Genomic DNA, 23,572 nt, shown 5'->3' with positions numbered 1-23,572 from the left:
CTAGTACTAGTACTAGTACACCAGTCCACCAGTCCAAGAGGTATTCAGATACTTTACTTCTGTAAAAGTACTAACACCACAGTGTATACAGTAAATACTCTGTTACAAGCAAAAGTCTTGCATTCTAAATGTTACTTCAGTAAAAGTACTATTACCAGTGTATAAATACTCTGTTACAAGCAAAAGTCCTGCAGTCAAAGTACTAACACCACAGTGTATAAATACTCTGTTACAAGCAAAAATCCTGCAGTCAAAGTACTAACACCACAGTGTATAAATACTCTGTTACAAGTCAAAAGTCCTGCAGTCAAAGTACTAACACCACAGTGTATAAATACTCTGTTACAAGTCAAAAGTCCTGCAGTCAAAGTACTAACACCACAGTGTATAAATACTCTGTTACAAGTCAAAAGTCCTGCAGTCAAAGTACTAACACCCCAGTTTATAAATACTCTGTTACAAGCAAAAGTCCTGCAGTCAAAGTACTAACACCACAGTGTATAAATACTCTATTACAAGTGAAAGTCCTGCATTCTAAATGTTACTGCAGTAAAAGTACTATTACCAGTGTATAAATACTCCGTTGCAAGCAAAAGTCCTGAAGTAAAAGTACTAACACCACAGTGTGTAAATACTCTGTTACAAGCAAAAGTCCTGTATTCTAAATGTTACTGCAGTAAAAGTACTATTACCAGTGTATAAATACTCCGTTGCAAGCAAAAGTCCTGAAGTAAAAGTACTAATACCAGTGTAAAAATACTCTGTTACAAGTCAAAGTCCTGCATTTAAAAAAAAGTATTAGCAAAATATACTTAAGTATCAAAAGTATTTATTATGTAGAAACAGTACTCCTTCCTTTCAGAGTGTTGTGAAATATGCATTCATAATAAATAGTATTATTGGATATTAATACTTAATGGTGTAATGTTAGGTAATTTGTACACTATACTGTTTAATAGTAAAGCCTCATACTTTCAAGTACTACTACTTATTGCATTTAAAATCGTATTCTGAAAAGTCATCAGTAACTCAAGCTGTCTCCTGAGATGTAGTGGAGTAGAATTAGAAAGTAGCAGGAAATAGAATACTACTGTAGTACCGCAAAATTGTACTTCTGTACAGTACTTCTGTACAGTTCTTCTGTAGAGTGATTGTTCACATGATTCAGTGTTTTCTGCTCTGATGGCCAGCAAACTAGAATTAATAAATAATAGTGAATTATAATATATATATTATATTATATATTAATTATTGAATGAGGTTTGGTTTGACCAAAATATAAATAAATACTACATATAGTATATGTCTTGTAACTTCCACAGACACCAAGCAGAGTTTATACTCAATTTACTGATGAAGGACTGGAATATACTTTGTGTAGTAAATAAATACTAGTAGTTCAGGCTGTGAATGCTTCAGGTAGAACTTTTAAATAAAAAGATGATAAAGATTAGCAGTTCATTTCTTCTCGTATTTATTGTGACATCTCGATGGAGGAACTTCAGTGTAATAAAACTGTCTTTAATTCAACAACAGAAACACTTTCAAGCCAAATTCCTGATTTCCAAACTGAACTTCTGCTGATTTTTGAGACACTTAGAACTCTGGGTATTGTAGTTTTAATATCCACTTTATTTTACAGGTCCTTAAATTTACAAATTATTTCCAAGAAGTTTCCTGGAAATTATTAATAGGAACTAATATCAATTTTTACATTTACAATTAACACATTTTTAATTATTTCTAGTCAGTTTCCAGCTAAACATACAAAAATATGTCTACAGACAAACATAAAACACAACATATAAGAAGAATAAAGTTCCCAATAATCAATAATAAAAAGATGTATTCTTTGGTTTGAATGGAGAAGTTCTGTCCAGAAATTATTACAAAATAAAATCAAATGTTACTTTAATAATGACAATAAAACAGAGAGAATAAAGCACACACAGTTGATTTTTGTATTTACACAATTAACTTCAACTGATTTATTATTACAGTGAAACATTCATCTGTTTAAATCCTCAAATCCTGATCCCTCATTTAAAATGATGTCAGAGGTCAACGTCCAATAAGAGAGGAGGAGGAGGGCTTTAATACCAGCTGGTTGTTTGTGACGTCTGTCAGTCTGTCCTGTAGGACATCACTCCGTCTTGTCCTCCGTCAGTCGTCGTCCTCTCCTCCGTCAGTCGATGTCATCCTCTCCTCCGTCAGTTGTCGTCCTGTCCTCCGTCAGTTGTCGTCCTGTCCTCCGTCAGTCGGTATCGTCCTCTCCTCCGTCAGTAGGTGTCGTCCTCTCCTCCGTAAGTTGTCGTCCTGTCCTCTGTCAGTTGTCGTCCTCTCCTCCGTCAGTTGTCGTCCTGTCCTCCGTCAGTCGGTGTTGTCCTCTCCTATGTCAGTCGTTGTCCTCTCCTCCATCAGTCAGTATCGTCCTCTCCTCCGTCTGTTGTCGTCCTGTCCTCCGTCAGTCGGTGTCGTGAATCTACTCCGTCAGTCGGTGTTGTCCTCTCCTCCGTCAGTCGTTGTTGTCCTCTCCCATCAGCCAGTATGTCCTCATGCGTCCTTTTCCCTTCATCTCAATCTCTCCTCTGAGCTGCAGCTGGAAGCAGCCGAACTCCTGCAGAACCTCACGGGTCGCCTCCGACACATGAATCCTCTGAGCTGCACATACAAACAACAACAACGTCACCACAACAACAACGTTACCACAACAACAGCGTCACCACAACAACAGCGTCACCACAACAACAACAGCTTCACCACAAAAACAACATTACTACAACAACGTCACCACATCAACGTCACCACATCAACTAAAAGTCCTGCATTCTAAAATTTTTAAATTCTAATTGTTACTAAAGTAAAAGTACTAATACAACGGTGTAGAAATACTCTGTCACAAGTAAAGGTAAAGTTTATTAAGGTATCTCCGACGCTCAGGTTCAGGCAAGGTCGTTAAATAATTATTAGACATGTGTATAAAACAAACGTTTGAATAACGAGATGAATGAATACGAACTTGCCAAACTATAATCAAACACACGTCAGATCACACTGAAGTCTATGGGATCTTCAAAAGGGGGCGTGGCCTTGACTTATTGTGAAGTACCCGTATGTGGCGGTCTAATGTATAAGTGACATCACAGAGACTACGTCCATATTTTATACAGTCTATGGTTTGATGTTGTGTGTGTGTGTTACCCTCTCCGTTGGACTCCATGCGTGACGCTGTGTTGACGGTGTCTCCAAACAAACAGTACCTGGGCATCTTCAGCCCGACCACACCTGCACACACCGGACCTGCAAAAAAAGTACTTGGTTACATGTATTGCACATACATTATCAATCACATTTCATCGTACATTTAAAGCACGATCACTGACCGCTGTGTATGCCGATGCGTAGCTGGAGCTGCTGATTGGCTCGGTGTCGGATCCTGAAGCTTGTGACGGCGTCCTGCAGGGCAAGGGACATCCGGGCAACCTCCCGCCCGTGGATCTTCCCGTTCCTCACCGGCAGACCGGACACCACCATGTAGGCGTCGCCGATGGTCTCCACCTAAGGGCGGCACCGAGTGCCACAGCTGAGTTATCACAGTAACAAGTTCTAAAGGTTCTACAGTATGTGGAACCTTTTACATGTGTTAAAGGGACTGTTTGTAACTTTCAGAAATGCTTGTTAACAGCGACACCTGTGGGTATTAAGTCAACGAAAGTCAGCGTCGGGCTCATGCTTGCTCGCTCTACATAGACATGAACGAGCATTGCTATAAAAGAGTGAGGCAACACAATCAGCTAAAAGCACAATATCACTCTATATTTCAGCTGCTTGGCAGTAATGTTAGCGTGAATCACTGCTGATCCTAGTGTTGGCTTTTCCTGCTTCAGCCTCCCGACCGCGGTCGGAGGGAACAGGGGAGACACCGGCACCCGGTCGGAGACGATAACATTTCTCGCTGCGGAGCCCCATCACTTCACAAGTCACAGGAAACCTCTGTTGGTCTGGAGGAGCTGCAGCAGTTATTTCTGCACAAACGTCCACTGTACATTCACTAGATATTCTCAGAGCTAAACTAACTCTTCTGCAGTGTGTAGTGTGCGCGCATGAACGTGAGGTGGAGCGAGAACGAGCGCGATGTGTGAGGGAAGGCAGGCAGAGGAGCAGAGTACAGCAGAGACTCCAGCCCTGGAGACCAAAGCTACGGTCCCCCCGCGTCCTCCGACCGCGGCCTACACTGTTTAACAGACGGGCTTCACTAGATATAACTTTGAGGTTTTGGTGCTTCCGTGTACTTTGTGTTGGAGTCTGAGTCTGAACAACGTAGCCACACGTAGCCAGCGCGCATGGGACACCGACCCAGGTGATTGATACGTGTAAAAAGTTACAAACAGTCCCTTTAACTGTTTTTTATCGCCGTTGATCAAGGAAAGTTTTACCTTGTAAACATCAAAGTTGTCGATGATGGCGTCAAAGCAGGTGTAGAGATCGTTCAACAAGGTCACGACCTGGAAATAATAAAACAAAAACACATGATGTAATTTATATTTCATTTTTTAGGTTAGGTTCCTCCCGCTCAGATCAAAGATCTCTTTTACATATCTGTCAGTTCCCCTGAGAACACCAGAGAGTTTACTGGGAGGGAGATCAACTGAGGTACAGCTACTGAATTCTACTGACCCGTAGTGTTGTTCTACTGGGTTCTACTGAGCTGAGTTACAGCTAGCAGACAATGATTTCATTTGTTCTACTGGGTTCTGCTGACTCGTAGTGTTGTTCTACTGAGATTAACTGAGTAACAGCAGCAGAAAATGATTTCTGTATTCAAATTCTTCTTCTGCTTTTTGGACCAGAGAGATTAATGTGGTTCTGAAATGGTTCTGCCCTGGTCCTGTGGTCTGCGGTAATAACCGGTTCCACCACTAGATGGAGTCCTTGTGTTTCCAGAGTCCTACTGTTCTGTGTGACGTTCCTCCAGAGAACACTCTGTTCATGTGTTTACTTATTTGGATTGGCCGTTACGCTATTAGCAAGGATAGGAGAACCTGGTTCTACTGAGTTCTACTAACCTGTAGTGTTGTTCTACTGGGTTCTGCCTACCTGTAATGTTGTTCTACTGGGTTCTGCCTACCTGCAATGTTGTTCTGCTGACCTGTAGTGTTGTTTAACTGAGTTCTACTGACCTGTAGTGTTGTTCTACTGGGTTCTGCTGACCTGTAGTGTTGTTCTGCAGGGTTCTGCTGACCTGTAGTGTTGTTTAACTGAGTTCTACTGACCTGTAGTGTTGTTCTACTGGGTTCTGCCTACCTGTAGTGTTGTTCTACTGGGTTCTGCTGACCTGTAGTGTTTTTTAACTGAGTTCTACTGACCTGTAGTGTTGTTCTACTGGGTTCTGCTGACCTGTAGTGTTGTTCTACTGGGTTCTGCCTACCTGTAGTGTTGTTCTGCTGGGTTCTGCTGACCTGCAGTGTTGTTCTGCTGGGTTGTCCTGAGTTCTACTGTATTGAAGTGTTGTTCTACTGGGTTCTACTGACCTGCAGTGGCGTGCTCTCAGCAGACAGGGAGGTGAAGCCGATGATGTCACTGAAGTAAATGGTGACGGAGTCGAAAGCTTCGGCCTGAACCGTCTCACCTCGTTTCAACTGTTCTGCTACGGAACTGAAACACAAATCCATCATGAAGTATTACTGTAGCATATTTACTGTGGTAGTACCTGGTACAACAGCAATATTATGTAGTATTTACTGTGGTAGCATCTGATATAGTAGTAGTATTTATATTTACTGTGGTAGTATCTGGTACAGTAGTAGTATTTATATTTACTGTGGTAGTATCTGTTACAGTAGTAGTATTTATATTTACTGTGGTAGTATCTGGTACAGTAGTAGTATTCATATTTACTGTGGTAGTATCTGGTACAGTAGTAGTATTTATATTTACTGTGGTAGTATCTGGTACAGTAGTAGTATTCATATTTACTGTGGTAGTATCTGGTACAGTAGTAGTATTTATATTTACTGTGGTAGTATCTGGTACAGTAGTACTTCGGCCTTGCGTTTCTCCTCGTGGTACGCCTGCGTTCTCTCCTCCACCAGCTCCTCCAGGTTGTTGGCGTACTGCTCCATACGGGACAACAGGTTGTCCAAGATGTTGGACCCATAACCCCTGAAGAAACAGACAGGACAGGAGGACAGACAGGAGGACAGACAGGACAGACAGGATGACAGTGAGGAGTGAAAGAGTGACACTTGAATTTAGCAGTAAAGAACACTTAAATGTTACTTTCCCCCCCTTCACCTGTGTCCCCCCCCACCTGTGCTGCTTCCTCAGCAGGATCTTGACGGTGTTGAAGTCCGGTCTGTCTCCAGGTTCTTCACTCCAGCAGCGCTGCATCAGGACGCCGAGCTCCTCGCTGTGACTGTGGACGCACAGCCAGGGACGGAGGGGGGGGGCATCGCCATGAACCACCGCTTGGACAATCTCTAAGATGGGGGGGGGGACACACACAGGGACAGGGTCTTTAAATGAGGGGGGGACACAGGGACAGCGCTGCTATGGCTGCAGTTTCAATGTCGGACTCTTGAGGACCGTTTTTGTGTATATATATATATATATATATATATATATATATATACACAGTATATGTATATATACCTTTAGGAGTGAGGTTGAGGGCATCGAGGTAGAAGACTCCTCTCAGCAGAGCGACCTCCTGCAGGATGATACTGAAGCTATAGACGTCTCCTTTCTGAGTCCCACAGGGGGGGGGACACTCTGTCCTCAGCAGCTCCGGAGACGTCCACAGTTGACCTACACATAATAATATATAATAATACATATATATACAGTACATATATAGAGTATACTGTACATATATATATATATATATACACAGTATACTGTGTATATATATATATATATTAATATAATTCAGTCCTACGTGCGTAGTGGGCGTGCGTGTCCTCGTGGCAGCTGCTGGTCCTCAGACTCTCCAGACCATAATCAGTGATCTTCAGGACGAAGCGACTGTCCACCACACAGTTAGAGGACTTCAGGTTGCCGTGGGAGACGATGACGCTGTTGTGGAGGAACAACATGCCCTGATAACAACAATAAACAATAAACAACAACAATAAACAATAATCATCAGTATGTGTATTAACCCCCAGAGCTCCAGATCACAGCCTGATAGAACAGACTCAGGATGTGATGCTCTACTGGTTTTAATGGTTTTAATGGTTTAATGGTTTAATGGTTTTAATGGGACATTTCTGTGTGTCTGTATATACACAGGTTATCCTAGACTCATTCTAGGAGCTCAGTTACGCTGAAACATTAAACTAACATTTAAAATGATCCCTGTGATGCAGAAAGACTACAGGAAATAAATGTATTATTGACTCTTATTTTGAAGGGATCTCTGATGGAAATAAAGACGTATTTAAATAAACGGGGTCAGCTGTAGACTGTGTTTGACACAACAAGATGATGAAGATGATGAAGAAGAGAAGGAGGAGGAGGAGGTGGGGGGGGACACAGCTGTGACTGTTGTCTGTAGCCCCGCCCCCCCCCCACCGCAGCGACAGGCCGTTACCTTGACGATATCGTTGATGAGAGAGTATCTGAACATCCAGTCCAGAGTGATGCTGTCGCTCTCCATCAGGTCCTGGAAAATACACACTCAGTTATACACACTCAGTAATACATACTCAGTGTCAGTGCGTCTGTTGACTACAGTTGTGATTCACACAATCTAATAACAGCTCGCTGTGTGTGTTACTGTGTGTGTGTGTGTGTGTGTGTGTGTGTGCGTGTGTGTGTGTGTTACTGTGTGTGTGTGTGTTTGTGTGTGTGTGTGTGTGTGTGTGTGTGTGTGTGTGTGTTACTGTGTGTGTGTGTTTGTGTGTGTGTGTGTGTATCACATGACACAGCTGCCTCCTCCTGAACATCATCATCATCAGGACTCTGAGCTGATGAAGATGAGACTGTCAGTGTTTTTATATAACAAGGCGCCGAGGTGGATGAGATTCAACCTGAGATGCTGAAGGATCTGGACATTGTTGGACATTGCTGGACATTGTTGGACATTGTTGGACATTGTTGGACATTGTTGGACATTGCTGGCTGACACGTCCCTTCAGTGTTGCGTGGAGGTCGGGGACAGTTCCTGTAGAATGGCAGACCAGGGTGGTGGTTCCCATTTTTAAGAAGGGGGACCGGAGGGTGTGCTCCAACTATCGGGGTATCACAGGAAAGTTTATTCTACGGTGCTGGAAAGGAGGCTCTGACCGATTGTAGAACCTCAGATCCAAGAGGAACAATGTGGACTCTGTCTTGGCCATGGGACAGTGGACCAGCTCTTTACCCTTCCGGGGCTGTTGGAGGGGTCACGGGAGTTTGCCCATCCAGTCTACATGTGTTTTGTGGACTTGGAGAAGGCTTATGACCGGGTACCCCAGGTGGTCCTGTGGGGGGTACTGCGGGAATATGGGGTACCGGGGTCGTTGTTACGAGCCATCCGGTCCTTGTATAACCAAAGTGAGAGCTGCATCTGTATACTCGGCACAAAGTCAATATACAGACCATGATCACTGATCACTGCGAGACTGATTTATAGATTTATAGTGGATGGACATCAGAGATGATGACATCCTGAGGTGAATATTTAACCCTCTGTTCCCCCTGGACTGTTAATCCTGTCTGAATATGGACGGTTGGGATGAAGTCTTCCTCCTCTCAGTGATGAAGTCTTCCTCCTCTCAGTACACTGAATAACTCAAACTACCCGAGCACTTCCTTAGATCCGGCGGTCATCTGGCATCAACCCAAACCCCACGCAGCCCACATCCTCCTACAGCTGGCTGACATGTGATGTCATGTTGCTAGGTTACCGTGCCAGGAGGTTGCTAAGTTACAGTGCTGACAAATAACTATAGCTGAGAGGTGGGAGAACATCTGATGTATGAAGGAATGATAGAGAACTGCTGGAAAGCCATATGGAGCTGATAGACGGCTGATGCTGGGTTCATATAAAATACTGGTAGTACAGTGGACTTATACTGATACTGGGTTCATAATGTATAATACTGGTAGTACAATGGGCTTATAGAGGGTATAAAGAGGTTAAAAGGGCAAACAGAGGGGTATAAAGGGTTGATAGAGGGGTATAAAGAGGTATAAAGGGCTGATAGAGGGGTATAAAGAGGTATAAAGGGCTGATAAAGGGGTATAAAGAGGTATAAAGGGCTAACAGAGAGGTATAAAGAGGTATAAAGGGATAACAGGGGGTATAAAGGGATACAAAGAGCTGTCAGGGGAATATAAATGGTATAAAGGGATGATAGAGGGTATAAAGGGCAAACAGAGGGGTATAAAGTAGTATAAAGGTATGAAAAGGGGTATAAAGGGATGACAGAGGGGTATAAAGAGGTGTAAAGGGTTGATAGACGTGTTGACAGCGGGGTTAATAGAGGGGTTAATAGAAGGGTTGATAGAGGGGTTGATCGAGGGGTTTATAGAAGGGTTGATAGAGGGGTTGCTAGAAGGGTTGTTAGAGGGGTTGATAGAAGGGTTGATAGAGGGGTTGATAGAGGGGTTGATAGAGGGGTTGATAGAAGGGTTGATAGAAGGGTTAATAGAGGGGTTAATAGAGGGGTTAATAGAAGGGTTGATAGAAGGGTTGATAGAAGGGTTAATAGAGGGGTTAATAGAGGGGTTAATAGAGGGGTTAATAGAGGGGTTGATAGAGGGGTTGATAGAAGGGTTAATAGAAGGGTTGATAGAGGGGTTAATAGAGGGGTTGATAGAAGGGTTGATAGAAGGGTTAATAGAGGGGTTGATAGAAGGGTTGATAGAAGGGTTGATAGAAGGGTTGATAGAAAGGTTAATGAAGGGGTTGATAGAGGGGTTGATAGAGGGGTTAATAGAAGGGTTGATAGAAGGGTTAATAGAGGGGTTAATAGAGGGGTTGATAGAAGGGTTGATAGAAGGGTTAATAGAGGGGTTGATAGAAGGGTTGATAGAAGGGTTGATAGAGGGGTTGATAGAAAGGTTAATAAAGGGGTTGACAGAGGGGTTGATAGAGGGGTTGATAGAGGGGTTAATAGAAGGGTTGATAGAAGGGTTAATAGAGGGGTTAATAGAGGGGTTAATAGAGGGGTTGATAGAAGGGTTGATAGAAGGGTTAATAGAGGGGTTGATAGAAGGGTTGATAGAAGGGTTGATAGAGGGGTTGATAGAAAGGTTAATAAAGGGGTTGATAGAGGGGTTAATAGAGGGGTTGATAGAGGGGTTGATAGAAAGGTTAATAGAGGGGTTGATAGAAAGGATAATAGAGGGGTTGATAGACGGGTTAATAGAGGGGTTGATAGAAGGGTTGATAGAAGGGTTAATAGAGGGGTTGATAGAAGGGTTGATAGAGGGGTTGATAGAAGGGTACAGATGGTTGATAGAAGGGTTGATAGAGGGGTACAGATGGTTGATAGAAAGGTTAATAGAGGGTTGATAGAGGGGTTAATAGAGGGGTTAATAGAAGGGTTGATAGAAGGGTTAATAGAGGGGTTAATAGAAGGGTTGATAGAGGGGTTGATAGAAGGGTTGATAGAGGGGTTGATAGAAGGGTACAGATGGTTGATAGAAGGGTTGATAGAAGGGTTGATAGAGGGGTTGATAGAAGGGTTGATAGAAGGGTTGATAGAAGGGTTGATAGAAGGGTACAGATGGTTGATAGAAGGATTGATAGAAGTACAGATGGTTGATAGAAGGGTACAGAGTTAGGTGAGTTGTACCTGTAGGCTGCCCCTGGGACAATACTCTGTGATGATGCACATGTTTGGCGCGTCAATGCAGGCGCCAATGAAGCGAGTCAGGTGCTCATTCTGAACATCTCGCATCTGTAAGAGCACAGAGGCTGCAGGTTCAAATCCCTCCCAAACCATCAACATCCTACAAGCAAGGGACTGAACCACTAACATAGATACTCAAGGTAGGCCTGTTGGTAGGTCAATAGGTAGATAGGCGGGTAGGTTGGTCTGTCTGTCGGTAGGTAGGTTAGTTGGTAGTTCGACCAGTCGGTCAGTCATTTGATAAGTAGGTAGATCTGTCAGTAGATCTAAATTCGACCAAGACCATCAAAATCCTACAAACAAGGCACTGAACCCCAAAACAAGATACTCAGCACTCAACCTTAGTATTTACGTCAGTTGATAGCTCCATTGGTAGGTCAGTTGGCAGGTCAGTAGGGAGCTCCAGTGGTAGGTCAGTTGGTAGGTCAGTTGATAGGTCCATTGGTAGGTCAGTTGGTAGGTCAGTAGGTAGGTCAGTTGGCAGGTTAGTAGGGAGGTCCAGTGGTAGGTCAGTTGGTAGGTCAATTGGTAGGTCAATTGGTAGGTCAGTAGGTAGGTCAGTTGGTAAGTCAGTAGGTAGGTCAGTAGGTAGGTCAGTTGGTAGGTCAGTAGGTAGGTCAGTTGGTGGGTCAGTTGGTAGGTAGATAGATGGAGTTCTTACATGTTTTAGTTCAAACAGAACTTTCCTGGTCAGTTCGATTCGTTTCTTGTTGATATACTTGATGGCTGCCAGGTTTCCCTGCAGGAGACAGAATTCATGACATCATCACGTTATTCTCGTTATTACAGCGTTATCTGTCCAATCAGGATGTTAGGAGTCAGAGAGTGTCGGCAGGTGGTGGAAGGTGGCATCACACCTTGTAGTATCCAGTCTTGGTGTAGATCTGGAAGTTCCCCTCCATGGTCATCAGAGAGCCGCAGGTGGATCCTTTCTGCAGCCAATCAGGATGAACCAATTAGTCCAGTCAGCAGGTACCGGAAACCATTTAAATGAGTGTGTGAGTGTGTAAATGTGTGAGTGTGTGTTACTGTGTGTTACCAGAGACATAGTGAGTCTGCTGCAGGCTCTCCTCAGGACTTTGTCCAGGTTGCTCATCTGGACGTCGTCCCAGGAAACTCTCCACAGCTGAGCCGCCAGCTCGCTCTCCAGCTTCAACTTCCTGTTCAACGGACAGGAGTGTGTGTGTGTGTGTGTGTGTGTGTGTGTGTGTGTGATTGTCATGTGTGTTTGTGTTCGTAGAGTCCATGTTTATGTGTGTTGAGAGAAGGAAAAAACAGAGATAGACGACTGAGTGAGACAGAAAAAGAAGATCTTTCCAGAGTCCTGGAGCATCATGGAAGAATCTAATGGAGTAAAGCTAAAACAGTTTAAATCAATCCTCAACCCAGTCCAGTCCAGTCCAGTTTAGTCCAGTCCAGTCCAGTCCAGTCCAGTCCAGTTCCTCTCAAATTAAAAACAATCCAAGGACTTCTAAAACCAAATGAATACTTTCTAGTAAAGTGAGGACGTCCCAGTGAAGTGAGGACGTTCTAGTAAAGTGAGGACGTTCTAGTAAAGTGAGGATGTTCTAGTAAAGTGAGGACATTCTAGTAAAGGGATGACATCCTAGGTAAGTGAGGACGTTCTAGTAAAAGAAGGATGTTTTAGTAAAGTCAGGACGTTCTAGTAAAGTGAGGACGTTCTAGTAAAAGGAGGACGTTCTAGTAAAGTGAGGATGGTCTAGTAAAGTGATGACATCCTAGGAAAGTGAGGACGTTCTAGTAAAAGGAGGACGTTCTAGTAAAGTGAGGACGTTCTAGTAAAGGGATGACATCCTAGGAAAGTGAGGACGTTCTAGTAAAAGGAGGACGTTCTAGTAAAGTGAGGACGGTCTAGCAAAGTGATGACATCCTAGTAAAGTGAGGATGTCCTAGTAAAGTGAGGATGTTCCAGTAAAGTGAGGACATTCTAGTAAAGTGAGGATGTTCTAGTAAATGTTAAAATGTTAACCTTTATTCGTCATTTACATCCATGAAATTTGACCTCTGCATTTAACCCATCCTAAGTATTTTAGGACTTAGGCTTTAGCACTGGGCTGCTGTAAGCGCCCGGGGAGCAACTTGGGGTGTAGTGTCTCGCTCAAGGACACTTCGACATGCAGACTTTAGAAGCCGGGGTCGAACCGCCAACCTTGTGGTTAAAGGACGACCCACTCTACCCACTGAGCTACAGCCGCCCAGGTAAAGTGTCTACAGTGTCTCACCTGTAGATGAAGACCGTCACAGTAACAATGATGACAAAGACAAAGCAGATCACTATGGCAACCATCTGCTGCATCGTCACGGTACCTGGAGAGGAGGGACGGACATTAGAACAGACAAGAAGTGTGTCTATGTGGGTAACTGTGGGAGGACAGTTGGACATTTAGCCATTAATAAACACATCTGGAATACCGCTGTAGAGAACAATATTCCGCCAACACTCGTCTATTAACGATGACTTGAATATCAGACACGATTAAATGTTTTCAATAGAGTAGATCCTGGAGAGGTTTTAACTTAATATTAATGTAATAAATATTAATATAATATAGTATAATATTGATCCATCCATTATCCGTAACCGCTTATCCCATTTGGATTGATTATATGTATTCCTTAATATCTTTGATAGAACATGCAGGTTGAATGGTCATGCTTTATGGTAGTGATATAAATATATATATATATATGCGTGTGTGGGTGCGTACGTGCGAGGCAGGCTGGTTTGTCGTTTTTGAAGCCACACTTTGGGACGTCTGGAGGTGGAGCGCCACCTGGCCACTGGAAGCTCCGCCCACCCTGCATGATCAGCTGTTTCATACTGCTGTTGTACACACACACCACCTGCACACACACACACACACACACAGCTGATAAATACTATACAGTATGAAGACACCTGAGAGACATGTAACTGAGGACGCTCTCATCTCTCAGGTATGTGACATCATGGCGATAACATCATGACTCAGGTGTTTTACCTGGAACTCTCCGGACTCAACGTCGGTCGTGTCCCACACGGCAAAGTCCATCTGTCTGTCCCCAAACTCGTCCATCTCCACCACACCCGTCACTCCTGCAGACACACAACACATCATGCTCATACACATATATATACATATATACTGTATATATACACACACTGTATGCGTATTATAGACGTATATAGACATATATTCTTGATTACTCGTATGATGATGCGTATTATAGACGTATATACTTTTATGAATAATAATGATATTCTTTCCTTTTTTGTCTAAGATATATTTAGTTTGACAGATATAAATATTATTAGACAGAAAAAGAACGAATGAACTCGGTGTTTGTTTTTGTTGATTAAAGTCGTCCAAGAAGATGACAAGCAGGAATGTAACACACACACACACACACACACATATTTAATATTAATGTTGACGTTTAAAGTTGGTTCCAGTTCAGTTGAACAGCTTATTTACTGTAAAAAGTGAATGGAGTGAATGGTTGATGAATCTTATTCTCATAGTGAAATCTGCTGCCGTCAACATGTTGACAACTTTGTTTACAATCATTGAAGAAGAACTCCAGTTTCTTCTCCATCCCTCCATCATCCATCCATCATCCATCCATCTATCCATCATCCATCCATCTATCCATCCATCCATCCCTCCATCCCGGACTACGACCCCCGCATCACGGACTACGACCCCCCATGTCTCCTGTCTCGCTCTTCTTTGGTTTTGTTTTACTGTGTTTGTTGTGTTGAACTTTTAGTTTCTGCTGAGTCGTCACTGCACTTTGACCTTTGACCCTGCTGATGACAGGGTGATGACATTAGTTTCCTGCTGCAGGAAACTAAACTATGTCCTTCACAATAAAAGGTGAAGTTTTCATTTCTATTTTGTATTTCTGTGATGTGTTTGTCCGCCAACTGATGTGTTTGTCCGCCAACTGATGTATATATATATATATATATATATATATATATATACACACACTTCACACACATACATAAAGATTCATAAATGTAAATGTGTGTTTATTTATTTATGACAGTAAATAAAATGTCTCTCAGCTCTCAGGTGTCTAATCACGTTAGTCGGCCGTCTCCAGCTGAGTCCTGATATCAACATGTCACTTCCTGTGATGGACGTTTGTTTTCCACAGCTGGACCCCTCTAGCACCCCTACCACCGCCCCTCCTGGTCTATCCTGTCCTCTCTGTCCTGGCCTGTCCTGTTCACTCCGGTCCTGTCCTCTCTGTCCTTTTCTGTCCACTCTGTCTTGTCTTGTCCTGTCCTCTCTGCCCTGCCCTGTCCTGTTCACTCCAGTCCTGTCCAGTCCTGTCCTCTCTGTCTTGTCCTGTTCACTCCGGTCCTGTCCTGTTCTGTCTTCTCTGTTCTGTCCTGTTCACTCCGGTCCTCTCTCTTCTGTCCTGTCCTGTCCTGTTCTGTCCTCTCTGTCCTGTTCTGTCCTCTCCTGTCCTGTCCCTGTTCTGTACTCCCACTCCTGTCTCTGTGTCTCTGATGATGAAACGTCTCGTCTGTTTGTCTTTAAAATGTTTCTCAAACTAAAACAACAGACGTAAAGTTTGAAACAACATCTCAGCTGATGGATGGAGACGTTTTTATGGGAAAATCTGTCTCCCGTATTTTCTTTTTCTGTCTTTGTTTGGGTTTTATACTTGGAGCTGGAGGTCCGTTCTCTGGTGGTACTTTTACACAAACTGTGTACAAATACTGCAGTTTAAAAGTGGTCTCACATGTTCATTAAGCTTCTTCCTGAAAATGTTTCCAGCTGTTTCAGTGAAAGACGACTTCCTGTCACTTCCTGTCACATCCTGTTCTAGACTGAAAACTAAGGTCAGCTTCACCAGGTCAGCTTCACCAGGTTCTCTAGTGTCATACAATATCATATAATTAAATATAATAATACAATTAAATAACATGTAATATTATAATATAACATAATAATAAATTGATAAAATAAAATAATAAAACAAAATATAATACATTTAAATAACAAAATATAATAATAAAATACAATATATATAATAAAATAATAAAATATTATTATATAATACAAAATATAAAGTAATAAAATAATAAAGGTAATATTTACTTTTCGGTTTTTAACGTAATACGTTTTGAAACAACAGATTAAATATTGATATATAATATATAATAATATTGATATATAATAAATAATAATATTGATATATAATATATAATAATATCATAATATTGATATATAATAATATTGACAGTGAAAACATTTTTAGTTTTAGAAACTAAAGTGAGCTTTTCATTTAATTGACCTTTATTTCACCAGGTTAGACCCATTGAGATTAAAATCTCTTTTTCAAGAGCGACCTGGCCAAGAATGGCAACAGTACAAACAGTTTCATACACATACATTAAAACACATCAGCTCAAAGGTGCCATACCGTAAAAGTGCAGGGAAGCCATATAATCCTATTTCAATCAAAACAAGTACAATTATCGATAGAGTCCATTTCTATAGATTTCACGATGCATTTAAATTCATTTAGAGTGACTAGGTCCTGGAGTTTCAGTTCACTTTGCAGGCTATTCCATGCAAATGGTGCAGAAAACATAAAGGCCTTCTTTCCCAACTCAGTCCGAACTCTGGGAACAGTCACAAGCATGGTGTCCTGAGACCGTAACCCATAATTGCCATGTTTTCTGGTTAGAAAGACAGATAAATAACAGGGGAGTCTACCCAGAATAGCCTTATAAATAAAAACATACCAATGGCTAAACCCACGTATTGACAGAGCAGGCCAATTTACTTTGGAGTACAATACACAGTGATGAGTGAGGGCTCCACAGTTTGTAACAAACCTTAAAGCGCCGTGATATGGTTATGGACTTCGTTCTGGTTAGCATGTTAACATGTTAGTGTGCTAGCGTGTTAACGTAACACTGCAGAGTAAATGTGGACCAGCTGAGCTGGGAACATGAAGACCGGACGTCTGGGACTCAAACCACCAACCAGGACAGGAAAACCACACCGAGCTCTCTGAATGGCCGGCCAGTCCCAAAATGTACCAAACACTGCTGAGACTCCGGTTCTCACTGCGGCAGGGGACCCACATCCTCCACAGTCCCCCACAGTCCCAGAGGCCCCCAGATCCCCCCATAGTCCCCACCAGTACTACCTACAGGCTGTAGTACATTCAGCTCTCTATTGAAGTATAAAGAATATAAAAGGCAGTACTACTAAATATATAAATATATAAATATATACATATATAAATATAAATATAAATATAAATATAAATATAAATATAAATCCAGCAGAGACGCGTGAGAAAAGAGGAGGACGAGGAATCAAACATCTGTCCTCACCTGAGAAGGTTCTGTTCCACATCTTCCTGGTCACCACGTCTCCTCTGGGCCTCGGGACTCCTCCTGGTCCTGGTCCTGGTCTCTGCTCGCTCAGTGTCTCGTTCAGAGCCTTGGAGTACATCATGACTCCATCATGGAAACCTGCAGCTATCAGGTTATACTGACAGAGAGAGAGACAGACGTCAGCTTCATATTGTCTACATATATATATATTTATATATTTCTGATATTTTTCACATATTTTACTCATATTTTTTGGACATTTTCTGGGGTCATAATTTTCAATTTTCCTAATAGTCGTTAAATTATGAAATATCAAAGAGTTTATGCCACTTTTCGTCCCGTCTTAAAAAATATATATTTCCATTGTATTAACTGTCGCAGGCGCTGCCTGGTAGTAACGTTACTACCCGTAAAACGTGTGTGGCATGTTCAGTTCGGCTATTTTCTGTCAGCATGGGGGTATGTGTGTGTCTGTTATTTCTTTGTAACAGACCGTTGCTATGTATAACAGACAGTTGCTACGTATAACAGACAGTTGCTACGTATAACAGACAGTTGCTACGTATAACAGACCGTTGCCACGTATAACAGGCCGTTGCTACGTATAACAGACCGTTGCTACGTATAACAGACCGTTGCTACGTATAACAGACCGTTGCTATGCATAACAGAACATTGCTATGAATAACAGACCGTTGCTTTGGACGCAGTTCTGATGTTGGACTCTGGAGGATTGTTTTTGTGTCAAATTATTGATTTCTTCAGTAAGTAGCTGTGTAATAAGTGAGATAATGTACAGCTAGCTTCTCTAACCCTTAAATATACTGTATGTTGTATTATAAATATATTATATATGTTTTATAATATATATTAGATCGTAGATTTTTTATGTTATAGTGTATATATTATATACTATATATTATATATGATGGGTTTGTTGGTACCAGAGAGTCTTGGATGGTGAAGTTAAAGAGGTCCTTTGCGTCGTTCTTCAGAGTTTCAACAAACTGAAGGTATTCTGGATTCTGAGGCTCCAGGTAGGTTAACACCTTCACACTCTGTCAGACAGACAGGTAGAGAGACAGACAGGTAGGTTAACACCTTCACACTCTGTCAGACAGACAGGTAGAGAGACAGACAGGTAGGTTAACACCTTCACACTCTGTCAGACAGACAGGTAGAGAGACAGACAGGTAGGTTAACACTTTCACACTCTGTCAGACAGACAGGTAGAGAGACAGACAGGTAGGTTAACACCTTCACACTCTGTCAGACAGACAGGTAGAGAGACAGACAGGTAGGTTAACACCTTCACACTCTGTCAGACAGACAGGTAGAGAGACAGACAGGTAGGTTAACACTTTCACACTCTGTCAGACAGACAGGTAGGTTAACAATAATAAAATAATAATAATAAAATAATATTAATAATAATAATGTCTCACCCTGAAGGCGTGGCGGGCGGCAGAGTCGTCCTGGTCTCCTTTGTACCATGGCCTGATGGGGCCCAGCCCCCCCAGACCCTCAGCAAAAAGATCAATGAAGAAGAAGACGTAGTCCTCCAACTCCACCCCGTCCCTCCAGAACTGGACCATCAGAGTCCTGAGGATGTCATAGGAGCAGCACAGGTACACCACTGAAGAAGAAACAAGAACCTTTTAGCTTTTATCAAAGAAGAAGAAGTCACAGGTTGAAATTAACACACCTTTTAACAGTCTAGTAACAACTCTATTAACACATCTATTAACAGTCTATTAACAGTCTAGTAACACGTCTATTCACACATCTATTAATAAGTCTATTAACACATCTATTAACAGTCTAGTAACACGTTTATTAATACATATATTAACACATCTATTAACAGTCTAGTAACAGTCTATGAGTAGAAGAAGAAAGCCGGGAGGTTAAACTGTAAACGTGCTCTGACTGTTTCCTCCTTTAACAGGTTAATGCTGTAATTTAAACTCTCTCTGAGGTCATAATTGTCTGTTACTGTCCAGCGTCACCGACGGCAACAGATGGCCTCACTTAGAGGATGACACACACAACCAGTGTGTGTGTGTGTGTGAGACACTTTATTTTGAAAGGTCCTGCTCTCCAGAGGAAGAACCCTTCACATATTCATGGTGTTTCCTGTTTATCTCCTCTACTTTAACTGAAGTACATATCTGAAGTACTTGTACTTTACTTGAGTACGTCAAGCATGAAAAGAAGGAAGGAAGGATGTAAGGAAACACAACAAGGAAGGAATGACGTAAGGAAACACAACAAGGAAGGAAGGATGTAAGGAAACACAACAAGGAAGGAAGGACGTAAGGAAACACAACAAGGAAGGAAGGATGTAAGGAAACACTGCAAGGACTGAAGGATGTAAGGAAACACAACAAGGAAGGAGGGATGTAAGAAGGATGTAAGGAAACAAAAGAAGGAAGAGAAGAAGAAGCGTGAATAGGAAGTGAACAGGAAGCAGACCTCGGCCGTTGTCGCGGATCTCCTGAACGACCGCCTTGTAGTTGACGTTGTCGGTCTCGATGACGTGGTCGCGGATGGTGATGTTTTGTTTGCCGAACAGCGTGTAGAGCCCCTCGACGGCGAAGTAGCACGGCCGGTCGTCGTTGGCGTCCTTGTTGTCGCTGAAGATGAGCATGGCGTGCTGCCGCCAGCCAAAGGTGTCCTGGATCTTCAGGCCGAACTCTCCCAACTTCTGGTGGGTGGGGCCCGTGTTGGTGACCGCCGAGTAGTGCTCGAAGCCAATGGCGCGGGCGCCGGCTGTCACCATGGGAACGTCCCAGTGTGTGGTGAAGCGGGCGACCGGCGAGGAGGAGTAGTCGCAGCCGGGGCCGACGAAGGCCCAGGGGTCATGGGACAGCTTGAGGTCGACGGCCATCAGCGGCGCCATGGAGTCCGAGCAGAAGCCGTCGCCGTTCTCGGAGGTGCCGTGAACCAGCTGGAGCTTCAGGCCCGGCAGCAGCCAGGGGTCCGCGTTCACCCGGCGCACCGCTTGGAGGAGCGCCGGCGCCACGCGAGGCCACGCCCACGCATAATCCGTGTTCGTCAGAGGCAAGATGGCCGCCAGAGTCACCTCCTGGAGGTCTTCTGTGGTGTTGTCAGCAGACAGAGAGGACACAGTTGATTGGATGAGGAGGAAGAGGAGGAGCAGTGAGGGACGGGGCCACCTGGACAGCATGATGACGAGCCTGTCAGACGAGTGGCAGGGAAATCAGAACATTTACAAAAACCTCTCACAATAAAAGCTCACATTTGTTGTGATTGGTCTAAAACGATGTTTCGGAGGTCTCAGCAGCTCAGTTTTAACACTAGAGTGAAGATACTGGGATCATACGAAACTATAAAAACAGTGAGTGGCAAAAATAGATGGAGACGGTCAAAAACCAAGATGACGACGGTCAGAAACCAAACCTAATGAATCCATCAGTACCAACCATGTCATACTAGCTTGTCATGAAGGAGGTTAAATAACGCTCCAAACTTACGCTACATTTTGGCGAGAAAAAACTGGCTGTTTTCAAAGGGGTCCCTTGACCTCTGACCTCAAGATATGTGAATGTAAATGGGTTCTATGGGTACCCACGAGTCTCCCCTTTACAGACATTCCCACTTTATGATAATCACATGCAGTTTGGGGCAAGTCATAGTCAAGTCAGCACACTGACACACTGACAGCTGTTGTTGCCTGTTGGGCTGCAGTTTGCCATGTTATGATTTGAGCATATTGGTTATGCTAAATGCAGTACCTGTGAGGGTTTCTGGACTATATCTGTCATTGTTTTGTGTGGTTAGTTGTTTTCCTATAGTAAATATATACATACATTTGCATGAAGCAGCATATTTGTCCACTCCCATGTTGATAAGAGTATTAAATACTTGACAAATCTCCCTTTAAGATACATTTGGAACAGATAAAAAATATGTGAGGTTATTTTTTGGTTAAATATTCTAATCGATTGACAGCCCTAACAAAAACCTTTCACAATAAAAGCTCAACCCATATTTGTCCCGATTGATCTAACTCTGGAATGGTTGTACTTTGGGTCTTTATCTAACAGTAAAATGGTGAAATGTTTAGATAACATGAAAAATCACACATTTATCAGGATTTAACTAACATTGTGTTTAATAAATATCTTCCTCCTTGTAGTTGTCGTAATTATTTTCTTATGATACTATATCTATTCTTTAGAAACACAATGGGACGACTGACTCAATTTATCACTATATTTATTATTATTATTATTATTATTATATATAACGTAATATAAACAGTGGTCCCTTCAGGTGCACAAAGACTAAATATAGTATGAGAAGAAAAACTCACATTTGTTTGACTAAACATTTCTTCAGAGAACACCAATGGGTTAATAACGTCCTCTTCAGGAGCTGCTGGGATTTCTGGGAACTCAGCCAGTGTGTCTATGTGGGCTCCATAAACGGCTGCCCTTTGGCCCCCATGTGGGCCCCATGTATGGACATCACCAGAGGGACATTAAACGGTGGTTAATGTGGTGAACATGAATACATGATGATGAAGAGTCTCTGAGGACATGAAGACGACGTTTCTACACATCAACACACATGTTGGCTTTTAAAGGTTCATACATGTGTTGTTGATAAAATCACAATGAAGTTAGCAGCCATCATGCAGAGAGATTAACAATTTAAAGGAAATATGATTCAACAGTTACATAAACAAATTAAATGTTCAGTTTTGTGATTTTTATTAAATACCCTAAAAATTGTACAGAGTTTGGTTGATGGCGAGTCAAAATATTCTTGAATGGAATCCAGTCCATCCTCCGGATAAAAGTCTCATCACTGTCAACTTCCCAACAAGCATTTCAACAATTATAATAATAATTAACAATAATAATAATCAACAATAATAATGACAATAATTAATAAATAATACAGACAATGTTCTCAGTCAAAGTATTTGGTAATATTCAATATTCAAGTCTGAGAAGCTGGAAGATACCGACATACTTTTACTGTAGTACTACTATAACTACATTTAGATAATACTTTTACTGTAGTACTACTTTAACTACATTTAGATAATACTTTTACTGTAGTACTACTTTAACTACATTTAGATAATACTTTTACTGTAGTACTACTTTAACTACATTTAGATGGTAATATACTTTTACTTCAGTGAGGTTTTGAGTGCATGACTTTTACTCGTAGTGGACTATTTTCACAGCGTGTATTATTACTTTTACTGCAGTAAAGGATCTGAATACTCTGCTGATAGTGATCCATTATTGATAAAGTCATTGGATCAAACACCAACTACACATCCAATGAAAATAAATTAATCAGGTCTTTCACGGTTTTCTGATCAATAAAGTCTGATCAGAGATGAATAAAGTCTGATCAGATGAATAAAGTCTGATCAGAGATCAATAAAGTCTGATCAGATGAATAAAGTCTGATCAGAGATCAATAAAGTCTGATCAGATGAATAAAGTCTGATCAGAGATCAATAAAGTCTGATCAGATGAATAAAGTCTGATCAGAGATCAATAAAGTCTGATCAGATGAATAAAGTCTGATCAGATGAATAAAGTCTGATCAGATGAATAAAGTCTGATCAGAGATCAATAAAGTCTGATCAGAGATGAATAAAGTCTGATCAGAGATCAATAAAGTCTGATCAGAGATCAATAAAGTCTGATCAGAGATGAATAAAGTCTGATCAGAGATCAGTGTTTACCTGTCCGTCTCTTCCCGCCGCTTCACGCTCTCAGACCGACCAGAGGACCGGATGTTTCCACGGCAACAAACCGGAGAGGAAAAGAGACAAGAAGTCCCGGTTCTCGTTCCACCGTCACACCGGAGACTGACCGGAGACTGACCGGAGACTGACCGGAGACTCGAGCCCCGCTGCCCGGTTCCGGTTCACTCCAGTCAACAGAAAGCGGAGAAACCGTCCCGGTAACGTTGCTGCTCTGCAGCTCCTCAACACACCGACAGCAGCCACCGGCGGACACGCGCACACGTGCACGCACCGAGGGGGTGTAGAGGGCACGAGGGCTGACAGTACATGTGCGCGTGCGCGTCCCTTCTGTCCCCTGAGAGTCTGCGGAGGGACAATTCAATTACCTGATGGACCCTGAGCAGTACTGACACCGTGTACTATTACTGTGATTTAATGTACCAACACACACACACACACACACACACACACACACACAGTATGTAGGCTATACTGTGTGTGTGTGTCAGACAGAGAGGAAACATGTTTTGTATTCTGTTTGTTAGATGTGTTAATAATCCTCAGAGGTTTGGTGGTGATCAGTAGATGATCAGCTCCTATGAACCAGACTCAGGACGAAAC

At 42.4% G+C, this 23,572-nt stretch overlaps 3 protein-coding genes across 6 annotated transcripts in view; 2 read left to right on the top strand and 1 right to left on the bottom strand.

Moving 5' to 3' along the window:
* The window catches only part of LOC119503730 (oocyte zinc finger protein XlCOF6-like), a 353,206-nt gene that overhangs the window by 149,458 nt on the left and 180,176 nt on the right, over window positions 1-23,572 (top strand). The window lies entirely within an intron of this gene.
* Window positions 1-23,572, top strand: part of LOC119503768 (oocyte zinc finger protein XlCOF6-like) — a 337,366-nt gene that overhangs the window by 149,487 nt on the left and 164,307 nt on the right. The gene's annotated exons all lie outside the window — the stretch shown is intronic.
* LOC119503736 (atrial natriuretic peptide receptor 1-like) lies at window positions 1,608-23,543 on the bottom strand. Of its 2 annotated transcripts, none has more exons than XM_037795678.1 (22): window positions 21,551-21,858; window positions 19,687-20,411; window positions 18,657-18,847; window positions 18,156-18,269; window positions 17,209-17,368; window positions 13,844-13,938; window positions 13,571-13,706; window positions 13,085-13,169; window positions 11,881-12,001; window positions 11,699-11,773; window positions 11,503-11,580; window positions 10,785-10,889; window positions 7,592-7,663; window positions 6,938-7,097; window positions 6,652-6,807; window positions 6,311-6,479; window positions 6,016-6,162; window positions 5,532-5,655; window positions 4,437-4,505; window positions 3,384-3,558; window positions 3,202-3,300; window positions 1,608-2,661 (listed from the first exon to the last, which is right to left on the bottom strand). In XM_037795678.1, coding segments are annotated over exons 1-22 (3,204 nt in total). In that variant the 5' UTR covers window positions 21,553-21,858; the 3' UTR covers window positions 1,608-2,515. The 2 variants fall into 2 exon arrangements, with proteins under 2 accessions (XP_037651606.1, XP_037651607.1); XM_037795679.1 differs by lacking the exon at window positions 21,551-21,858 and adding an exon at window positions 22,949-23,543 and having other exon boundaries at window positions 2,516-2,661.

This window comes from Sebastes umbrosus, chromosome 15 (assembly GCF_015220745.1).
Source record: "Sebastes umbrosus isolate fSebUmb1 chromosome 15, fSebUmb1.pri, whole genome shotgun sequence".
NCBI classification, from domain to species: Eukaryota; Metazoa; Chordata; class Actinopteri; order Perciformes; family Sebastidae; genus Sebastes; species Sebastes umbrosus.
Note: the sequence above shows the minus strand (reverse complement) of the source record. Positions and strands in the feature narration are given on the sequence as shown.